Raw genomic sequence first — 21630 nt, forward strand, 5'->3', positions numbered from 1 at the left:
AGGCGAAGTCATCTTCCAAGCCGGGTCTTGAATCTTCCTTCCGCCGACGCGGAACCACCTTCTTCACCGACGGACTACGACGAATGACGGCTCCTTTAAGGGACGTCATCCAAGATGGCATCCCCTCAATTCCGATTGGCTGATAGGATTCTATCAGCCAATCGGAATTAAGGTAGGAAAATTCTGATTGGCTGATGGAATCAGCCAATCAGATTCAAGTTCAATCCGATTGGCTGATCCAATCAGCCAATCAGATTGAGCTTGCATTATATTGGCTGATCGGAACAGCCAATAGAATGCGAGCTCAATCTGATTGGCTGATTCCATCACTTCTGCCCGGTTGGATGAAGACTTCTGCCCATCTGGAGGACCACTTCTGCCCGGTTGGGTGAAGACTTCTACCGGTAAGGTGATCTTCAAGGGGTTAGTGTTAGGTTTTTTTAAGGGGGTATTGGGTGGGTTTTAGAGTAGGGTTGGTTGTGTGGGTGGTGGGTTTTAATGTTGGGGGGATTTGTACTTTTTTTTTCAGGTAAAAGAGCTGATTACTTTGGGGCAATGCCCCACAAACGCCCCTTTTAAGGGCTATTTGTAATTTAGTGTAGGGTAGGGGGGATTTTTTATTTTGTTAGGGGGATTAGATTAGGTGTAATTAGTTTAAAAATCTTGTAATTTGTTTATTATTCTCTGTAATTTAGTGTTTGGTTTTTTTTTTTTTAATTGTATTTAATTGTATTTAATTTAGGGAAATAATTTAATTGTAGTGTAGTGTTAGGTGTAATTGTAATTTAGGTTAGGTTTTATTTTACAGGTACTTTTGTATTTATTTTAACTAGGTAGTTATTAAATAGTTAATAACTATTTAATAACTATTGTACATAGTTAAAATAAATACAAACTTGCCTGCAAAATAAAAATAAACCCTAAGCTAGTTACAATGTAACTATTAGTTATATTGTAGCTAGCTTAGGGTTTATTTTATAGGTAAGTATTTAGTTTTAAATAGGAATAATTTAGTTAATTATAGTAATTTTATTTATATTTATTTAAATTATATTTAAGTTAGGGGGTGTTAGGGTTAGGGTTAGACTTAGGTTTAGGGGTTAATATGTTTATTATAGTGGCGGCGACATTGGGGGTGGCAGATTAGGGGTTAATAAATATAATGTAGGTGTCGGCGATGTTGGGGGCAGCAGATTAGGGGTTAATAAGTATAATGTAGGTGGCGGCGGTGTCCGGAGCGGCAGATTAGGGGTTAATAATATAATTAGGTGTCGGCAATGTCGGGGGCGGAAGATTAGTGTAAGATTAGGGGTGTTTAGACTCGGTTCATGTTAGGGTGTATACATAACTTTTATTTCCCCATAGGAATCAATGGGGCTGCATTAGGAGCTAAACGCTGCTTTTTTGCAGGTGTTAGATTTTTTTTCAGCCAGCTCTCACCCATTGATTCCTATGGGGAAATTGTGCACGAGCACGTTCAGCCAGCTCACCGCTAACGTAAGCAGCGCTGGTATTAGAGTGAGATGTGGAGCAAACTTTTGCTCTACGCTCACTTTTTTGTGGTTAACGCCGGGTTTGTAAAAACCCGTAATACCAGCTCTGTCTGTAAGTGAGCGGTGAGCATAAACTGCTCGTTAGCACCGCACAGCTTCTAACGCAAAACTCGTAATCTAGGCGATAGTTAATTGTTTCACAGTCCAAGGGATTTTTTTATATCCAGATTATGAATATATATACAGTATATTTTCTAGTTGATATACAATCTAATTTCAGTTACAATGAACATAGTCCATGACATAGTAGGACAGCCACAATGGGGGATATCTATCAAGCCGTCAATTTTGTTGAATTCGACGGCAACAATATGCTTCCCTAACATCGCTGCCGCGGACCTGAATACGATCTTCATATTTATAAAAAAGCCAGCAAAAAGACGCGCACCAAGTACGGGGCGATGAGCATCGGACTGTTGTTAACTAGCAGTCATCGATCTCGCGTCTATTCGGCTTTTTATCAACTTTATTTATACCCTGTCACTAAACGCCGCCACTATACTAAAATGTTTAACCCCTATCCCGCTGCTCCCGGACCCCCCGCCACCTAAATAAAGTTATTAACCCCTATCCCGCCGCTCCCGGACCGCGCCGCCACCTAAATAAAGTTATTCCCTATCCCGCCACTCCCGGACCCCGCCGCCACCTAAATAAATGTATTAACCCCTATCTCGCTGCTCCCGGACCCCGCCGCCACTAAATAAACGTATTAACCCCTAAACCTCTGGCCTCCAACATCACTACCACAAACTAAACCCATTAACCCCTAAACTGCCAGCCCCCCACATTGCCATAAACTAAATTAAGCTATTAACCCCTAAACCTAACAACCCACTAACTTTAAATTAAAATTACAACATCCCTATTTTATAATAAATTTAAACTTACCTGTAGAATTAAAAAAAAATATTTTTAAACTATTAATTAACCTACCATAACTATTATCCTACAATTAAATGAAACTGCCAATTAAATGAACTAAAATACATATTAAGAAAACCTAACCCTACTAAAATTATTTAAATATACTATTTAACCTTATTAAAAATTACTAGAAATGCTTGTGCAGTTAATCAGAAAGGCTAAAGCTGATGCAGAAGAGAAAATAGCACAATCTGTAAAAAAACGGTGACAAAACCTTCTTTAGATATATCAGTGAAAAGAGAAAAACTAACAGAGGAATAGTTAGACTCAAGAATGAGGATAGAGTAGTGGAAGAAGATAAACAAATAGCAAACTGTTTAAATTATTACTTTTGTTCAGTCTTTACAACAGATGGTAAAAATAGTGATATTCTATTAAGGGATGTTACTGTAAATAATAATGCGAGTAGTACTTTTCTTTTTACAGAGGAAGAGGTTTCAAGGGCTTTATCAAAAATAAAAGTTAAGTCTGTGGGTCCAGATAATATTCATCCAAGGGTTCTAAGAGAACTTCGATCCGTAATAGCTACTCCATTAGCTGATTTATTTAATCAGTAACTTCTAGCAGGAGTTGTTCCAAAAGACTGGAAAATTGCCAATGTAGTCCCTCTTCATAAAAAGGGTAGTAGGGAAGATTCTGCTAACTATAGGCCAGTCAGTTTGACCTCAATTGCAGGGAAATTAATTGAAACTCTTTTAAAGGAAAGACTTGTATCTTTCATTCAGACAAACAACTTAGAAGACAAAGGACAGCATGGTTTCACTGCTGGAAGATCATGCCTGACTAATCTAATTGATTTCTTTGACCATGTAACTAAAATAATAGACCAGGGAGGAGCCGTAGATGCTGCATATCTAGACTTTAGCAAAGAATTTGACACCGTCCCACACAACAAACTTATTCACAAAATGTATTGCATTGGAATAGATGCTAAGATTGTTAAGTGGGTAGAATGCTGGCTTAAAGATAGATGACAGAGAGTTTCAATTAATGGAGTACATTCAAATGAGGCATCAGTTACTAGTGGTGTTCCCCAAGGGTCAGTTCTTGGGCCTGTTTTGTTTAACATGTTCATAAGTGATATTGGAAGTGGGCTTAAGGGGAAGGTTTGCTTGTTTGCTGATGATACAAAAATTTGTAACAGGGTAGATGTTCCAGGAGGAGTTGATCAAATGAACTGTGATATTAATAAACTAGAGGACTGGTCAAATAAATGGGATCTGAAATTTAATATTACCAAGAGCAAAATTATTCATATAGGATCCAAAAACCCAAAGGCCAATTATAGTCTCAATGGTACATTACTGACTGTAATTAAAGAAGAAAGGGATTTGGGAATTATTATTTCAGATGATTTAAAATTTGGTACACAATGCCGCAGTGCAGCCAGCAAGGCCAGTCAAATGCTTGGTTGCATTGGAAGAGGTTTTAGTAGCGGAAATAGCAAGGTTCTTATGCCACTTTACAGATCATTAGTTAGACCAAATATGGAATACTGTGTACAGTTCTGGAGACCATATCTTCAGAAAGATATAAATAAACTAGAAGCTGTCCAAAGAAGGGCTACTAAAATGGTACATGGTCTAAAATATAAAACGTACAAAGAAAGACTCTATGATCTAAATATGTATAGTTTAGAGGATAGAAGGGAAAGAGGTGACATGATAGAAACCTTCAAATATATGAAGGGACTTAATAAAATAGAAGCTGAAAGCATTTTTCACAAAAAAATAAATGCCAAAACAAGGGGTCACAATCTAAAGTTAGAGGATAGCAGATTCAGGAGAAATTTGAGGAAGCATTTTTTTACAGAAAGGGTGGTGGATTCATGGAATAAACTTCCATTTGAGGTGGTAAACACAAAGACTGTAAAGGAATTTAAAAATGCCTGGGACATGCATAAGGCTATCCTAAGGAAAAAGTAACATGTAATATGGGTAGACTTGATGGGCCTTTTTGGTTCTTATCTACCGTCAAATTCTATGTTTCTATGTTTGTGCAATGTTAAATGCCGACAGCGTATGATGTCGGCATATAGCGATGTCGGACGGACAGGATCCGCTACAGCGGATCATATCCGTCCGACATTTGTTAAATCTACACCTATAGTTTTTTTTGTATATTTAGGAGCCAGCCACACATATATGGGAGCTGTTTATATAAAGATAAAGGAAGAATAATTCTAAAAGTATGCACCAGATGTAAAATTCTAGATGCTCTGGCTATCTGGTATTTGTTAACTATTAGCTTCCAGGACATAAAAGTTATGTTTGTATTGCACATTAATGCATTTCAAATACAATTCAATTTTTTTCCGACAAATATGGTTTTGACAAATGGATCACGGTTCGAATGATACTGTATAATGTATTTGGAAGTGGATGACACCAGGTCACACACATATGCATTTATTTCTGACCACTGAAGAACTATCTTTGAAAATTCAGATCTATTGCAAAAAATGCTTCTAATTGCATTTTAAATATGTCATATACAGTATGTTCCTTTAATGACAAATCTATCCCCAAGTTATTTGTTCCATATGAATTTGACAATATAACGTTGTTGGTTTTTAACTCCTGAAGGATCGCGCAAAAACAGATGCTTGATTAATCGTCCCCTATATCTTTAATCAAATTTGCTTCGGTCTCTCTGTATTTTTTAAGAATACATGTGTAGGCTCAAGAGCAGCAATATACTACTGGGAGATAGCTCCTGATTGGTGGCTGCACATATTTGCCTCTTGCATTGGCTCAGATATTCAGCTTAATCCCACTTGTGCATGTTTACTCTTCAACCAAGGATGCCTACAGTACAAAGCATATTTGATAATAGAGCTAAACTGGAATTTTGTTTAAAGGGAAAGCCTACCTGAACATTTTTATTGTTTCTAAAGGATGATAATGCCTTTATTACCCATTCTTTAGTTTTGCATAACCAACACGGTTATATTAATACACTTTCTACCTCTGTAATCACCTTGTATCTAAGCATGTGTCGACTGCCCTCTTATCTCATCAGCTCTTTTGACAGAGTTGCATTTTAGCCAATCAGTGTTGATTCACAAATCAGCAAGCGCTATCCAGGGTGCTGAGCCAAAAATGGGCCGGCTCCTATGCTTACATTCCTGCTTTTTCAAATAAAGATACCAAGAGAACGAAAAAAATGATAATAGGAGTAAATTAGAAAGGTGCTTGAAATGACATGCTCTATCTGAATAATTAAAGAAAAAAATTGGGTTCAGTGTCACTTTAATCATGAATCTTTGACTTTAAGACTATCCACTTTTACTCATTTTCTTCTCTTCTAACCCTTATTTGTTGCCCTCCTTTTTCACTTTATATTACTCTTCAAGATATGTTTTAATTCTTCTTCTTTTTTACCCTCTCCTTTCTCTAATTTTTTGTCTTATTGTGTTCTGGTTTTTACTTCTTGTCTCCTTTTCCCCCCAGCACTTCTCTGAGGCTCTTGATGACTTCTCCAATGAGCTGTTTAATAGTTTTTTTGATGATCCTCCACTGCTGGACAGAGACTCTCTACTGGACATGGAGGTGGAGAGTCCGCCACCAGCCATCCAAGTCGAGCACAGCTACTCACTGAGTGGAGATTCGGCCCCACAGAGTCCCGCTCTCACAATCAAAGAGGAGGATGAGGACAATCAAAGCGGTCAGTGCGTCTCTACGTGATGGTGACCCTGCTGCAGGACCAGCGAGAATGTTATCTTGGGAATGTATTGGAATAGCAAGGAAAGGGGTGAGAGTGACGCTCTGCAGGTCAGTTTAGTGAGAGCTGGAGCGAGTGATTCTCTGCGGATCAGTCTAATATGAGAAAGAAGAGAATGTTGCTATGTAGATCAGGTGAGAATGATGGTCTGCAAGTAGGTCTAATGTAAAGCTGTGTAGGTCAGCCTACTATTAGTTTAATGAGCACTGATCTTCAGCTCTGTCTAGTTTTAAGATGTGGGTGAACAGTTCTCTGTCAGGACAGTGTTGCACAAAGAGGATAGCATATGATGCATGCCAGGTCAGTCTAGTATAAAGAGGTCAGCAATAGATGCTCACTAAGTCCTGCAAGAAGAGGTTAGTGAATAATACATGCCTGGTCCGTCTACTATGAAGTAAATGATGTATGCCAGTCAGTCAAGGATAAAGAGGTTAGTTAATGATGCTCACCAAATAGTGTTGTATGATAAGGTTAGCGAATGATGCTCACCAGCCACTGTAATAAGAAGAGGCTATTGAATGATGAATGCCAGGTCAATCTAGTATGAAGAGGTCAGTAAATGATGTATGCTAGTTATTCAAAGATGAAGAGATTAGTGAATTATGCTCGCCAGGCCAATCTAAAATGGAGACGTTAGTGAATGACTTACAGCAGTAAATCGTGAAGGATGAGTTTAGAGAATAATGTTTCCAGTGAGTACAGCATGCCAGACAGTGCTGTATGAAAAGGCTTGTGAATGATGTATGCCAAACAGTGTTGTATGAAAAGGCTAGTGAATGATGTATGCCAAACAGTGTTGTATGAAAAGGCTAATGAATGATGTATGCCAAACAGTGTTGTATGAAAAGGCTAGTGAATGATGTATGCCACACAATGCTATGTGAAAAGGCTAGTGAATGATGTATATCAAACAGTGTTGTATAAAAAGGCTAGTGAATGATGTATGCCAGACAGTGCTGTATGAAAAGGCTAGTGAATGATGTATGCCAGACAATGTTGTGTGAAAAGGCTAGTGAATGATGTATGCCAGACAATGCTGTGTGAAAAGGCTAGTGAATGATGTATGCCAGACAATGCTGTGTGAAAAGGCTAGTGAATGATGTATGCCAGACAATGCTGTGTGAAAAGTCTAGTGAATGATGTGTGCCAGACAATGCTGTGTGAAAAGGCTAGATAATGATGTGTGCCAGACAATGCTGTGTGAAAAGGCTAGTGAATGATGTATGCCAGACAATGTTGTGTGAAAAGGCTAGATAATGATGTGTGCCAGACAATGCTGTGTGAAAAGGCTAGATAATGATGTGTGCCAGACAATGCTGTGTGAAAAGGCTAGTGAATGATGTATGCCAGACAATGTTGTGTGAAAAGGCTAGTAAATTATATATGCCAGACAATGCTGTGTGAAAAGGCTAGTGAATGATGTGTGCCAGACAATGCTGTGTGAAAAGGCTAGTGAATGATGTATGCCAGACAATGTTGTGTGAAAAGTCTAGTGAATGATGTGTGCCAGACAATGTTGTGTGAAAAGGCTAGTGAATGATGTATGCCAGACAATGCTGTGTGAAAAGGCTAGTGAATGATGTATGCCAGACAATGATGTGTGAAAAGGCTAGTGAATGATGTAAGCCAGATAATGTTGTGTGAAAAGGCTAGTGAATGATGTATGCCAAACAGTGTTGTATGAAAAGGCTAGTGAATGATGTATGCCAGACAATGCTGTGTGAAAAGGCTAGTGAATGATGTATGCCAGACAGTGATGTATAAAAAGGCTAGTGAATGATGTATGCCAGACAGTGCTGTATGAAAAGGCTAGTGAATGATGTATGCCAAACAGTGTTGTATGAAAAGGCTAGTGACTGATGTATGCCAGACAATGCTGTGTGAAAAGGCTAGTGACTTATGTATGCCAGACAATGCTGTGTGAAAAGGCTAGTGAATGATGTATGCCAGACAATGTTGTGTGAAAAGGCTAGTGAATGATGTATGCTAGACAATGCTGTGTGAAAAGTCTAGTGAATGATGTGTGCCAGACAATGCTGTGTGAAAAGGCTAGTGAATGATGTGTGCCAGACAATGCTGTGTGAAAAGGCTAATGAATGATGTATGGCAGACAATGTTGTGTGAAAAGGCTAGTGAATGATGTTTGCCAGACAATGCTGTGTGAAAAGGCTAATGAATTATGTATGCCAGACAATGTTGTGTGAAAAGGCTAGTAAATGATATATGCTAGACAATGCTGTGTGAAAAGGCTAGTGAATGATGTATGTCAGACAATGCTGTTTGAAAAGGCTAGTGAATGATGTTCGCCAGACAATGCTGTGTGAAAAGGCTAGTGAATGATGTATGCCACACAATGCTGTGTGAAAAGGCTAGTGAATGATGTGTGCCAGACAATGCTGTGTGAAAAGGCTAGTGAATGATGTATGCCAGACAATGCTGTGTGAAAAGGCTAGCGAATGATGTATGCCAGACAATGCTGTGTGTAAAGGCTAGTGAATGATGTATGCCAGACAATGCTGTGTGAAAAGGCCAGTAAATGATATATGCCAGACAATGCTGTATAAAAAGGCTAGTGAATGATGTATGCCAGACAATGCTGTGCGAAAAGGCTAGTGAATGATGTATGTCAGACAATGCTGTGTGAAAAGGCTAGTGAATGATGTATGCCAGACAATGTTGTGTGAAAAGGCTAGTGAATGATGTATGCCAGACAATGCTGTTTGAAAAGGCTAGTGACTGATGTATGCCAGACAATGCTGTGTGAAAAGGCTAGTGAATGATGTATGCCAGACAATGCTGTGTGAAAAGGCTAGTGAATGATGTATGCCAGACAATGCTGTGTGAAAAGGCTAGTGAATTATGTATGCCAGACAATGCTGTGTGAAAAGTCTAGTGAATGATGTGTTCCAGACAATGCTGTGTGAAAAGGCTAGTGAATGATGTGTGCCAGACAATGCTGTGTGAAAAGGCTAGTGAATGATGTATGCCAGACAATGTTGTGTGAAAAGGCTAGTAAATGATATATGCCAGACAAGGCTGTGTGAAAAGGCTAGTGAATGATGTATGTCAGACAATGCTGTTTGAAAAGGCTAGTGAATGATGTTCGCCAGACAATGCTGTGTGAAAAGTCTAGTGAATGATGTGTGCCAGACAATGCTGTGTGAAAAGGCTAGTGAATGATGTATGTCAGACAATGCTGTGTGAAAAGGCTAGTGAATGATGTATGCCAGACAATGTTGTGTGAAAAGGCTAGTGAATGATGTATGCTAGACAATGTTGTGTGAAAAGTCTAGTGAATGATGTGTGCCAGACAATGCTGTGTGAAAAGGCTAGTGAATGATGTGTGCCAGACAATGCTGTGTGAAAAGGCTAATGAATGATGTATGCCAGACAATGTTGTATGAAAAGGCTAGTGAATGATGTTTGCCAGACAATGCTGTGTGAAAAGGCTAATGAATTATGTATGCCAGACAATGTTGTGTGAAAAGGCTAGTAAATGATATATGCCAGACAATGCTGTGTGAAAAGGCTAGTGAATGATGTATGTCAGACAATGCTGTTTGAAAAGGCTAGTGAATGATGTTCGCCAGACAATGCTGTGTGAAAAGGCTAGTGAATGATGTATGCCACACAATGCTGTGTGAAAAGTCTAGTGAATGATGTGTGCCAGACAATGCTGTGTGAAAAGGCTAGTGAATGATGTATGCCAGACAATGCTGTGTGAAAAGGCTAGTGAATGATGTATGCCAGACAGTGATGTATAAAAAGGCTAGTGAATGATGTATGCCAGACAATGCTGTGTGAAAAGGCCAGTAAATGATATATGCCAGACAATGCTGTATAAAAAGGCTAGTGAATGATGTATGCCAGACAATGCTGTGTGAAAAGGCTAGTGAATGATGTATGTCAGACAATGCTGTGTGAAAAGGCTAGTGAATGATGTATGCCAGAGAATGTTGTGTGAAAAGGCTAGTGAATGATGTATGCCAGACAATGCTGTTTGAAAAGGCTAGTGACTGATGTATGCCAGACAATGCTGTGTGAAAAGGCTAGTGAATGATGTATGCCAGACAATGCTGTGTGAAAAGGCTAGTGAATGATGTATGCCAGACAATGCTGTGTGAAAAGGCTAGTGAATTATGTATGCCAGACAATGCTGTGTGAAAAGTCTAGTGAATGATGTATGCCAGACAATGCTGTGTGAAAAGGCTAGTGAATGATGTGTGCCAGACAATGCTGTGTGAAAAGGCTAGTGAATGATGTATGCCAGACAATGTTGTGTGAAAAGGCTAGTAAATGATATATGCCAGACAAGGCTGTGTGAAAAGGCTAGTGAATGATGTATGTCAGACAATGCTGTTTGAAAAGGCTAGTGAATGATGTTCGCCAGACAATGCTGTGTGAAAAGTCTAGTGAATGATGTGTGCCAGACAATGCTGTGTGAAAAGGCTAGTGAATGATGTATGTCAGACAATGCTGTGTGAAAAGGCTAGTGAATGATGTATGCCAGACAATGTTGTGTGAAAAGGCTAGTGAATGATGTATGCCAGACAATGCTGTGTGAAAAGGCTAGTGAATGATGTATGCCAGACAATGCTGTTTGAAAAGGCTAGTGAATAATGTATGCCAGACAATGCTGTGTGAAAAGGCTAGTAAATGATATATGCCAGACAATGCTGTGTGAAAAGGCTAGTGAATGATGTATGTCAGACAAGGTTGTGTGAAAATGCTAGTGAATGATGTATGCCAGACAATGCTGTGTGAAAAGGCTAGTGAATGATATATGCCAGACAATGCTGTGTGAAAAGGCTAGTGAATGATGTATGCCAGACAATGCTGTGTGAAAAGGCTAGTGAATGATGTATGCCAGACAATGCTATGTGAAAAGGCTAATAAATTATATATGTCAGACAATGCTGTATAAAAAGGCTAGTGAATGATGTATGCCAGACAATGCTGTGTGAAAAGGCTTGTGAATGATGTATGCCAGACAAGGCTGTGTGAAAAGGCTAGTGAATGATGTGTGCCAGACAATGCTGTGTGAAAAGGCTTGTGAATGATGTATGCCAGACAAGGCTGTGTGAAAAGGCTAGTGAATGATGTGTGCCAGACAATGCTGTGTGAAAAGGCTAGTGAATGATGTATGCCAGACAATGCTGTGTGAAAAGGCTAGTGAATGATGTATGCCAGACAATGATGTGTGAAAAGGCTAGTGAATGATGTATGCCAGATAATGTTGTGTGAAAAGGCTAGTGATTGATGTATGCCAGACAATGCTGTGTGAAAAGGCTAGTGAATGATGTATGCTAGACAATGCTGTGTGAAAAGTCTAGTGAATGATGTGTGCCAGACAATGCTGTGTGAAAAGGCTAGTGAATGATGTGTGCCAGACAATGCTGTGTGAAAAGGCTAATGAATGATGTATGCCAGACAATGTTGTGTGAAAAGGCTAGTGAATGATGTTTGCCAGACAATGCTGTGTGAAAAGGCTAGTGAATTATGTATGCCAGACAATGTTGTGTGAAAAGGCTAGTAAATGATATATGCCAGACAATGCTGTGTGAAAAGGCTAGTGAATGATGTATGTCAGACAATGCTGTTTGAAAAGGCTAGTGAATGATGTTCGCCAGACAATGCTGTGTGAAAAGGCTAGTGAATGATGTATGCCAGACAATGCTGTGTGAAAAGGCTAGTGAATGATGTATGCCAGACAATGCTGTGTGAAAAGGCTAGTGAATGATGTATGCCAGACAATGCTGTTTGAAAAGGCTAGTGAATGATGTATGCCAGACAATGCTGTGTGAAAAGGCTAGTGAATGATGTATGCCAGACAATACTGTATGAAAAGGCTAGTGAACGATGTATGCCAGACAATGCTGTGTGAAAAGGCTAGTGAATGATGTATGTCAGACAATGCTGTGTGAAAAGGCTAGTGAATGATGTATGCCAGACAATGTTGTGTGAAAAGGCTAGTGAATGATGTATGCCAGACAATGCTGTTTGAAAAGGCTAGTGACTGATGTATGCCAGACAATGCTGTGTGAAAAGTCTAGTGAATGATGTGTGCCAGACAATGCTGTGTGAAAAGGCTAGTGAATGATGTGTGCCAGACAATGCTGTGTGAAAAGTCTAGTGAATGATGTGTGCCAGACAATGCTGTGTGAAAAGGCTAGTGAATGATGTGTGCCAGACAATGCTGTGTGAAAAGGCTAGTGAATGATATATGCCAGACAATGTTGTGTGAAAAGGCTAGTAAATTATATATGCCGGACAAGGCTGTGTGAAAAGGCTAGTGAATGATGTATGTCAGACAATGCTGTGTGAAAAGTCTAGTGAATGATGTGTGCCAGACAATGCTGTGTGAAAAGGCTAGTGAATGATGTATGTCAGACAATGCTGTGTGAAAAGGCTAGTGAATGATGTATGCCAGACAATGTTGTGTGAAAAGGCTAGTGAATGATGTTCGCCAGACAATGCTGTGTGAAAAGTCTAGTGAATGATGTGTGCCAGACAATGCTGTGTGAAAAGGCTAGTGAATGATGTATGTCAGACAATGCTGTGTGAAAAGGCTAGTGAATGATGTATGCCAGACAATGTTGTGTGAAAAGGCTAGTGAATGATGTATGCCAGACAATGCTGTGTGAAAAGGCTAGTGAATGATGTATGCCAGACAATGCTGTTTGAAAAGGCTAGTGAATGATGTATGCCAGACAATGCTGTGTGAAAAGGCTAGTGAATGATGTATGCCAGACAATGCTGTATGAAAAGGCTAGTGAACGATGTATGCCAGACAATGCTGTGTGAAAAGGCTAGTGAATGATGTATGTCAGACAATGCTGTGTGAAAAGGCTAGTGAATGATGTATGCCAGACAATGTTGTGTGAAAAGGCTAGTGAATGATGTATGCCAGACAATGCTGTGTGAAAAGGCTAGTGAATGATGTATGCCAGACAATGCTGTTTGAAAAGGCTAGTGAACGATGTATGCCAGACAATGCTGTGTGAAAAGGCTAGTGAATGATGTATGTCAGACAATGCTGTGTGAAAAGGCTAGTGAATGATGTATGCCAGACAATGTTGTGTGAAAAGGCTAGTGAATGATGTATGCCAGACAATGCTGTGTGAAAAGGCTAGTGAATGATGTATGCCAGACAATGCTGTTTGAAAAGGCTAGTGAATGATGTATGCCAGACAATGCTGTTTGAAAAGGCTAGTGAATGATATATGCCAGACAATGCTGTGTGAAAAGGCTAGTGAATGATGTATGCCAGACAAGGTTGTGTGAAAATGCTAGTGAATGATGTATGCCAGACAATGCTGTGTGAAAAGGCTAGTGAATGATGTATGCCAGACAATGCTGTGTGAAAAGGCTAGTGAATTATGTATGCCAGACAATGCTGTGTGAAAAGTCTAGTGAAATGTGTGCCAGACAATGCTGTGTGAAAAGGCTAGTGAATGATGTGTGCCAGACAATGCTGTGTGAAAAGGCTAGTGAATGATGTATGCCAGACAATGTTGTGTGAAAAGGCTAGTAAATGATATATGCCAGACAAGGCTGTGTGAAAAGGCTAGTGAATGATGTATGTCAGACAATGCTGTTTGAAAAGGCTAGTGAATGATGTTCGCCAGACAATGCTGTGTGAAAAGTCTAGTGAATGATGTGTGCCAGACAATGCTGTGTGAAAAGGCTAGTGAATGATGTATGTCAGACAATGCTGTGTGAAAAGGCTAGTGAATGATGTATGCCAGACAATGTTGTGTGAAAAGGCTAGTGAATGATGTATGCTAGACAATGCTGTGTGAAAAGTCTAGTGAATGATGTGTGCCAGACAATGCTGTGTGAAAAGGCTAGTGAATGATGTGTGCCAGACAATGCTGTGTGAAAAGGCTAATGAATGATGTATGCCAGACAATGTTGTATGAAAAGGCTAGTGAATGATGTTTGCCAGACAATGCTGTGTGAAAAGGCTAAGGAATTATGTATGCCAGACAATGTTGTGTGAAAAGGCTAGTAAATGATATATGCCAGACAATGCTGTGTGAAAAGGCTAGTGAATGATGTATGTCAGACAATGCTGTTTGAAAAGGCTAGTGAATGATGTTCGCCAGACAATGCTGTGTGAAAAGGCTAGTGAATGATGTATGCCACACAATGCTGTGTGAAAAGTCTAGTGAATGATGTGTGCCAGACAATGCTGTGTGAAAAGGCTAGTGAATGATGTATGCCAGACAATGCTGTGTGAAAAGGCTAGTGAATGATGTATGCCAGACAGTGATGTATAAAAAGGCTAGTGAATGATGTATGCCAGACAATGCTGTGTGAAAAGGCCAGTAAATGATATATGCCAGACAATGCTGTATAAAAAGGCTAGTGAATGATGTATGCCAGACAATGCTGTGTGAAAAGGCTAGTGAATGATGTATGTAAGACAATGCTGTGTGAAAAGGCTAGATAATGATGTGTGCCAGACAATGCTGTGTGAAAAGGCTAGTGAATGATGTATGCCAGACAATGTTGTGTGAAAAGGCTAGATAATGATGTATGTCAGACAATGCTGTGTGAAAAGGCTAGTGAATGATGTATGCCAGACAATGTTGTGTGAAAAGGCTAGTGAATGATGTATGCTAGACAATGCTGTGTGAAAAGTCTAGTGAATGATGTGTGCCAGACAATGCTGTGTGAAAAGGCTAGTGAATGATGTGTGCCAGACAATGCTGTGTGAAAAGGCTAATGAATGATGTATGCCAGACAATGTTGTATGAAAAGGCTAGTGAATGATGTTTGCCAGACAATGCTGTGTGAAAAGGCTAATGAATTATGTATGCCAGACAATGTTGTGTGAAAAGGCTAGTAAATGATATATGCCAGACAATGCTGTGTGAAAAGGCTAGTGAATGATGTATGTCAGACAATGCTGTTTGAAAAGGCTAGTGAATGATGTTCGCCAGACAATGCTGTGTGAAAAGGCTAGTGAATGATGTATGCCACACAATGCTGTGTGAAAAGTCTAGTGAATGATGTATGCCAGACAATGCTGTGTGAAAAGGCTAGTGAATGATGTATGCCAGACAATGCTGTGTGAAAAGGCTAGTGAATGATGTATGCCAGACAGTGATGTATAAAAAGGCTAGTGAATGATGTATGCCAGACAATGCTGTGTGAAAAGGCCAGTAAATGATATATGCCAGACAATGCTGTATAAAAAGGCTAGTGAATGATGTATGCCAGACAATGCTGTGTGAAAAGGCTAGTGAATGATGTATGTAAGACAATGCTGTGTGAAAAGGCTAGTGAATGATGTATGCCAGAGAATGTTGTGTGAAAAGGCTAGTGAATGATGTATGCCAGACAATGCTGTTTGAAAAGGCTAGTGACTGATGTATGCCAGACAATGCTGTGTGAAAAGGCTAGTGAATGATGTATGCCAGACAATGCTGTGTGAAAAGGCTAGTGAATGATGTATGCCAGACAATGCTGTGTGAAAAGGCTAGTGAATTATGTATGCCAGACAATGCTGTGTGAAAAGTCTATTGAATGATGTGTGCCAGACAATGCTGTGTGAAAAGGCTAGTGAATGATGTATGTCAGACAATGCTGTGTGAAAAGGCTAGTGAATGATGTATGCCAGACAATGTTGTGTGAAAAGGCTAGTGAATGATGTATGCCAGACAATGCTGTGTGAAAAGGCTAGTGAATGATGTATGCCAGACAATGCTGTTTGAAAAGGCTAGTGAATAATGTATGCCAGACAATGCTGTGTGAAAAGGCTAGTAAATGATATATGCCAGACAATGCTGTGTGAAAAGGCTAGTGAATGATGTATGCCAGAAAAGGTTGTGTGAAAATGCTAGTGAATGATGTATGCCAGACAATGCTGTGTGAAAATGCTAGTGAATGATATATGCCAGACAATGCTGTGTGAAAAGGCTAGTGAATGATGTATGCCAGACAATGCTGTGTGAAAAGGCTAGTGAATGATGTATGCCAGACAATGCTATGTGAAAAGGCTAATAAATTATATATGTCAGACAATGCTGTATAAAAAGGCTAGTGAATGATGTATGCCAGACAATGCTGTGTGAAAAGGCTTGTGAATGATGTATGCCAGACAAGGCTGTGTGAAAAGGCTAGTGAATGATGTGTGCCAGACAATGCTGTGTGAAAAGGCTTGTGAATGATGTATGCCAGACAAGGCTGTGTGAAAAGGCTAGTGAATGATGTGTGCCAGACAATGCTGTGTGAAAAGGCTAGTGAATGATGTATGCCAGACAATGCTGTGTGAAAAGGCTAGTGAATGATGTATGCCAGACAATGATGTGTGAAAAGGCTAGTGAATGATGTATGCCAGATAATGTTGTGTGAAAAGGCTAGTGAATGATGTATGCCAGACAATGCTGTGTGAAAAGGCTAGTGAATGATGTATGCTAGACAATGCTCTGTGAAAAGTCTAGTGAATGATGTGTGCCAGACAATGCTGTGTGAAAAGGCTAGTGAATGATGTGTGCCAGACAATGCTGTGTGAAAAGGCTAATGAATGATGTATGCCAGACAATGTTGTGTGAAAAGGCTAGTGAATGATGTTTGCCAGACAATGCTGTGTGAAAAGGCTAGTGAATTATGTATGCCAGACAATGTTGTGTGAAAAAGCTAGTAAATGATATATGCCAGACAATGCTGTGTGAAAAGGCTAGTGAATGATGTATGTCAGACAATGCTGTTTGAAAAGGCTAGTGAATGATGTTCGCCAGACAATGCTGTGTGAAAAGGCTAGTGAATGATGTATGCCAGACAATGCTGTGTGAAAAGTCTAGTGAATGATGTGTGCCAGACAATGCTGTGTGAAAAGGCTAGTGAATGATGTATGCCAGACAATGCTGTGTGAAAAGGCTAGTGAATGATGTATGCCAGACAATGCTGTGTGAAAAGTCTAGTGAATGATGTGTGCCAGACAATGCTGTGTGAAAAGGCTAGTGAATGATGTATGCCAGACAATGCTGTGTGAAAAGGCTTGTGAATGATGTATGCCAGACAATGCTGTGTGTAAAGGCTAGTGAATGATGTATGCCAGACAATGCTGTGTGAAAAGGCCAGTAAATGATATATGCCAGACAATGCTGTATAAAAAGGCTAGTGAATGATGTATGCCAGACAATGCTGTGTGAAAAGGCTAGTGAATTATGTATGCCAGACAATGCTGTGTGAAAAGTCTAGTGAAATGTGTGCCAGACAATGCTGTGTGAAAAGGCTAGTGAATGATGTGTGCCAGACAATGCTGTGTGAAAAGGCTAGTGAATGATGTATGCCAGACAATGTTGTGTGAAAAGGCTAGTAAATGATATATGCCAGACAAGGCTGTGTGAAAAGGCTAGTGAATGATGTATGTCAGACAATGCTGTTTGAAAAGGCTAGTGAATGATGTTCGCCAGACAATGCTGTGTGAAAAGTCTAGTGAATGATGTGTGCCAGACAATGCTGTGTGAAAAGGCTAGTGAATGATGTATGTCAGACAATGCTGTGTGAAAAGGCTAGTGAATGATGTATGCCAGACAATGTTGTGTGAAAAGGCTAGTGAATGATGTATGCTAGACAATGCTGTGTGAAAAGTCTAGTGAATGATGTGTGCCAGACAATGCTGTGTGAAAAGGCTAGTGAATGATGTGTGCCAGACAATGCTGTGTGAAAAGGCTAATGAATGATGTATGCCAGACAATGTTGTATGAAAAGGCTAGTGAATGATGTTTGCCAGACAATGCTGTGTGAAAAGGCTAATGAATTATGTATGCCAGACAATGTTGTGTGAAAAGGCTAGTAAATGATATATGCCAGACAATGCTGTGTGAAAAGGCTAGTGAATGATGTATGTCAGACAATGCTGTTTGAAAAGGCTAGTGAATGATGTTCGCCAGACAATGCTGTGTGAAAAGGCTAGTGAATGATGTATGCCACACAATGCTGTGTGAAAAGGCTAGTGAATGATGTGTGCCAGACAATGCTGTGTGAAAAGGCTAGTGAATGATGTATGCCAGACAATGCTGTGTGAAAAGGCTAGTGAATGATGTATGCCAGACAGTGATGTATAAAAAGGCTAGTGAATGATGTATGCCAGACAATGCTGTGTGAAAAGGCCAGTAAATGATATATGCCAGACAATGCTGTATAAAAAGGCTAGTGAATGATGTATGCCAGACAATGCTGTGTGAAAAGGCTAGTGAATGATGTATGTAAGACAATGCTGTGTGAAAAGGCTAGTGAATGATGTATGCCAGAGAATGTTGTGTGAAAAGGCTAGTGAATGATGTATGCCAGACAATGCTGTTTGAAAAGGCTAGTGACTGATGTATGCCAGACAATGCTGTGTGAAAAGGCTAGTGAATGATGTATGCCAGACAATGCTGTGTGAAAAGGCTAGTGAATGATGTATGCCAGACAATGCTGTGTGAAAAGGCTAGTGAATTATGTATGCCAGACAATGCTGTGTGAAAAGTCTAGTGAATGATGTGTGCCAGACAATGCTGTGTGAAAAGGCTAGTGAATGATGTATGTCAGACAATGCTGTGTGAAAAGGCTAGTGAATGATGTATGCCAGACAATGTTGTGTGAAAAGGCTAGTGAATGATGTATGCCAGACAATGCTGTGTGAAAAGTCTAGTGAATGATGTGTGCCAGACAATGCTGTGTGAAAAGGCTAGATAATGATGTGTGCCAGACAATGCTGTGTGAAAAGGCTAGTGAATGATGTATGCCAGACAATGTTGTGTGAAAAGGCTAGATAATGATGTATGTCAGACAATGCTGTGTGAAAAGGCTAGTGAATGATGTATGCCAGACAATGTTGTGTGAAAAGGCTAGTGAATGATGTATGCTAGACAATGCTGTGTGAAAAGTCTAGTGAATGATGTGTGCCAGACAATGCTGTGTCAAAAGGCTAGTGAATGATGTGTGCCAGACAATGCTGTGTGAAAAGGCTAATGAATGATGTATGCCAGACAATGTTGTATGAAAAGGCTAGTGAATGATGTTTGCCAGACAATGCTGTGTGAAAAGGCTAATGAATTATGTATGCCAGACAATGTTGTGTGAAAAGGCTAGTAAATGATATATGCCAGACAATGCTGTGTGAAAAGGCTAGTGAATGATGTATGTCAGACAATGCTGTTTGAAAAGGCTAGTGAATGATGTTCGCCAGACAATGCTGTGTGAAAAGGCTAGTGAATGATGTATGCCACACAATGCTGTGTGAAAAGTCTAGTGAATGATGTGTGCCAGACAATGCTGTGTGAAAAGGCTAGTGAATGATGTATGCCAGACAATGCTGTGTGAAAAGGCTAGTGAATGATGTATGCCAGACAGTGATGTATAAAAAGGCTAGTGAATGATGTATGCCAGACAATGCTGTGTGAAAAGGCCAGTAAATGATATATGCCAGACAATGCTGTATAAAAAGGCTAGTGAATGATGTATGCCAGACAATGCTGTGTGAAAAGGCTAGTGAATGATGTATGTAAGACAATGCTGTGTGAAAAGGCTAGTGAATGATGTATGCCAGAGAATGTTGTGTGAAAAGGCTAGTGAATGATGTATGCCAGACAATGCTGTTTGAAAAGGCTAGTGACTGATGTATGCCAGACAATGCTGTGTGAAAAGGCTAGGGAATGATGTATGCCAGACAATGCTGTGTGAAAAGGCTAGTGAATGATGTATGCCAGACAATGCTGTGTGAAAAGGCTAGTGAATTATGTATGCCAGACAATGCTGTGTGAAAAGTCTAGTGAATGATGTGTGCCAGACAATGCTGTGTGAAAAGGCTAGTGAATGATGTATGTCAGACAATGCTGTGTGAAAAGGCTAGTGAATGATGTATGCCAGACAATGTTGTGTGAAAAGGCTAGTGAATGATGTATGCCAGACAATGCTGTGTGAAAAGGCTAGTGAATGATGTATGCCAGACAATGCTGTTTGAAAAGGCTAGTGAATAATGTATGCCAGACAATGCTGTGTGAAAAGGCTAGTAAATGATATATGCCAGACAATGCTGTGTGAAAAGGCTAGTGAATGATGTATGCCAGACAAGGTTGTGTGAAAATGCTAGTGAATGATGTATGCCAGACAATGCTGTGTGAAAAGGCTAGTGAATGATATATGCCAGACAATGCTGTGTGAAAAGGCTAGTGAATGATGTATGCCAGACAATGCTGTCTGAAAAGGCTAGTGAATTATGTATGCCAGACAATGCTATGTGAAAAGGCTAATAAATTATATATGTCAGACAATGCTGTATAAAAAGGCTAGTGAATGATGTATGCCAGACAATGCTGTGTGAAAAGGCTTGTGAATGATGTATGCCAGACAAGGCTGTGTGAAAAGGCTAGTGAATGATGTGTGCCAGACAATGCTGTGTGAAAAGGCTTGTGAATGATGTATGCCAGACAAGGCTGTGTGAAAAGGCTAGTGAATGATGTGTGCCAGACAATGCTGTGTGAAAAGGCTAGTGAATGATGTATGCCAGACAATGCTGTGTGAAAAGGCTAGTGAATGATGTATGCCAGACAATGATGTGTGAAAAGGCTAGTGAATGATGTATGCCAGATAATGTTGTGTGAAAAGGCTAGTGAATGATGTATGCCAGACAATGCTGTGTGAAAAGGCTAGTGAATGATGTATGCTAGACAATGCTGTGTGAAAAGTCTAGTGAATGATGTGTGCCAGACAATGCTGTGTGAAAAGGCTAGTGAATGATGTGTGCCAGACAATGCTGTGTGAAAAGGCTAATGAATGATGTATGCCAGACAATGTTGTGTGAAAAGGCTAGTGAATGATGTTTGCCAGACAATGCTGTGTGAAAAGGCTAGTGAATTATGTATGCCAGACAATGTTGTGTGAAAAGGCTAGTAAATGATATATGCCAGACAATGCTGTGTGAAAAGGCTAGTGAATGATGTATGTCAGACAATGCTGTTTGAAAAGGCTAGTGAATGATGTTCGCCAGACAATGCTGTGTGAAAAGGCTAGTGAATGATGTATGCCAGACAATGCTGTGTGAAAAGTCTAGTGAATGATGTGTGCCAGACAATGCTGTGTGAAAAGGCTAGTGAATGATGTATGCCAGACAATGCTGTGTGAAAAGGCTAGCGAATGATGTATGCCAGACAATGCTGTGTGAAAAGTCTAGTGAATGATGTGTGCCAGACAATGCTGTGTGAAAAGGCTAGTGAATGATGTATGCCAGACAATGCTGTGTGAAAAGGCTTGTGAATGATGTATGCCAGACAATGCTGTGTGTAAAGGCTAGTGAATGATGTATGCCAGACAATGCTGTGTGAAAAGGCCAGTAAATGATATATGCCAGACAATGCTGTATAAAAAGGCTAGTGAATGATGTATGCCAGACAATGCTGTGTGAAAGGCTAGTGAATGATGTATGTCAGACAAT

The 21630-nt window shown here is 39.9% G+C and overlaps 1 protein-coding gene across 1 annotated transcript in view; it reads left to right on the forward strand.

The window, feature by feature from the left end:
• Positions 1-21630, forward strand: part of CREB3L1 (cAMP responsive element binding protein 3 like 1) — a 231122-nt gene that overhangs the window by 140557 nt on the left and 68935 nt on the right. The window contains exon 2 of the mRNA XM_053720296.1: positions 5930-6143. Coding sequence (XP_053576271.1) covers positions 5930-6143 — 214 coding nt within the window. The remainder of the gene's footprint in view (positions 1-5929; positions 6144-21630) is intronic.

This window comes from Bombina bombina, chromosome 7, assembly GCF_027579735.1.
Source record: "Bombina bombina isolate aBomBom1 chromosome 7, aBomBom1.pri, whole genome shotgun sequence".
NCBI classification, from domain to species: Eukaryota; Metazoa; Chordata; class Amphibia; order Anura; family Bombinatoridae; genus Bombina; species Bombina bombina.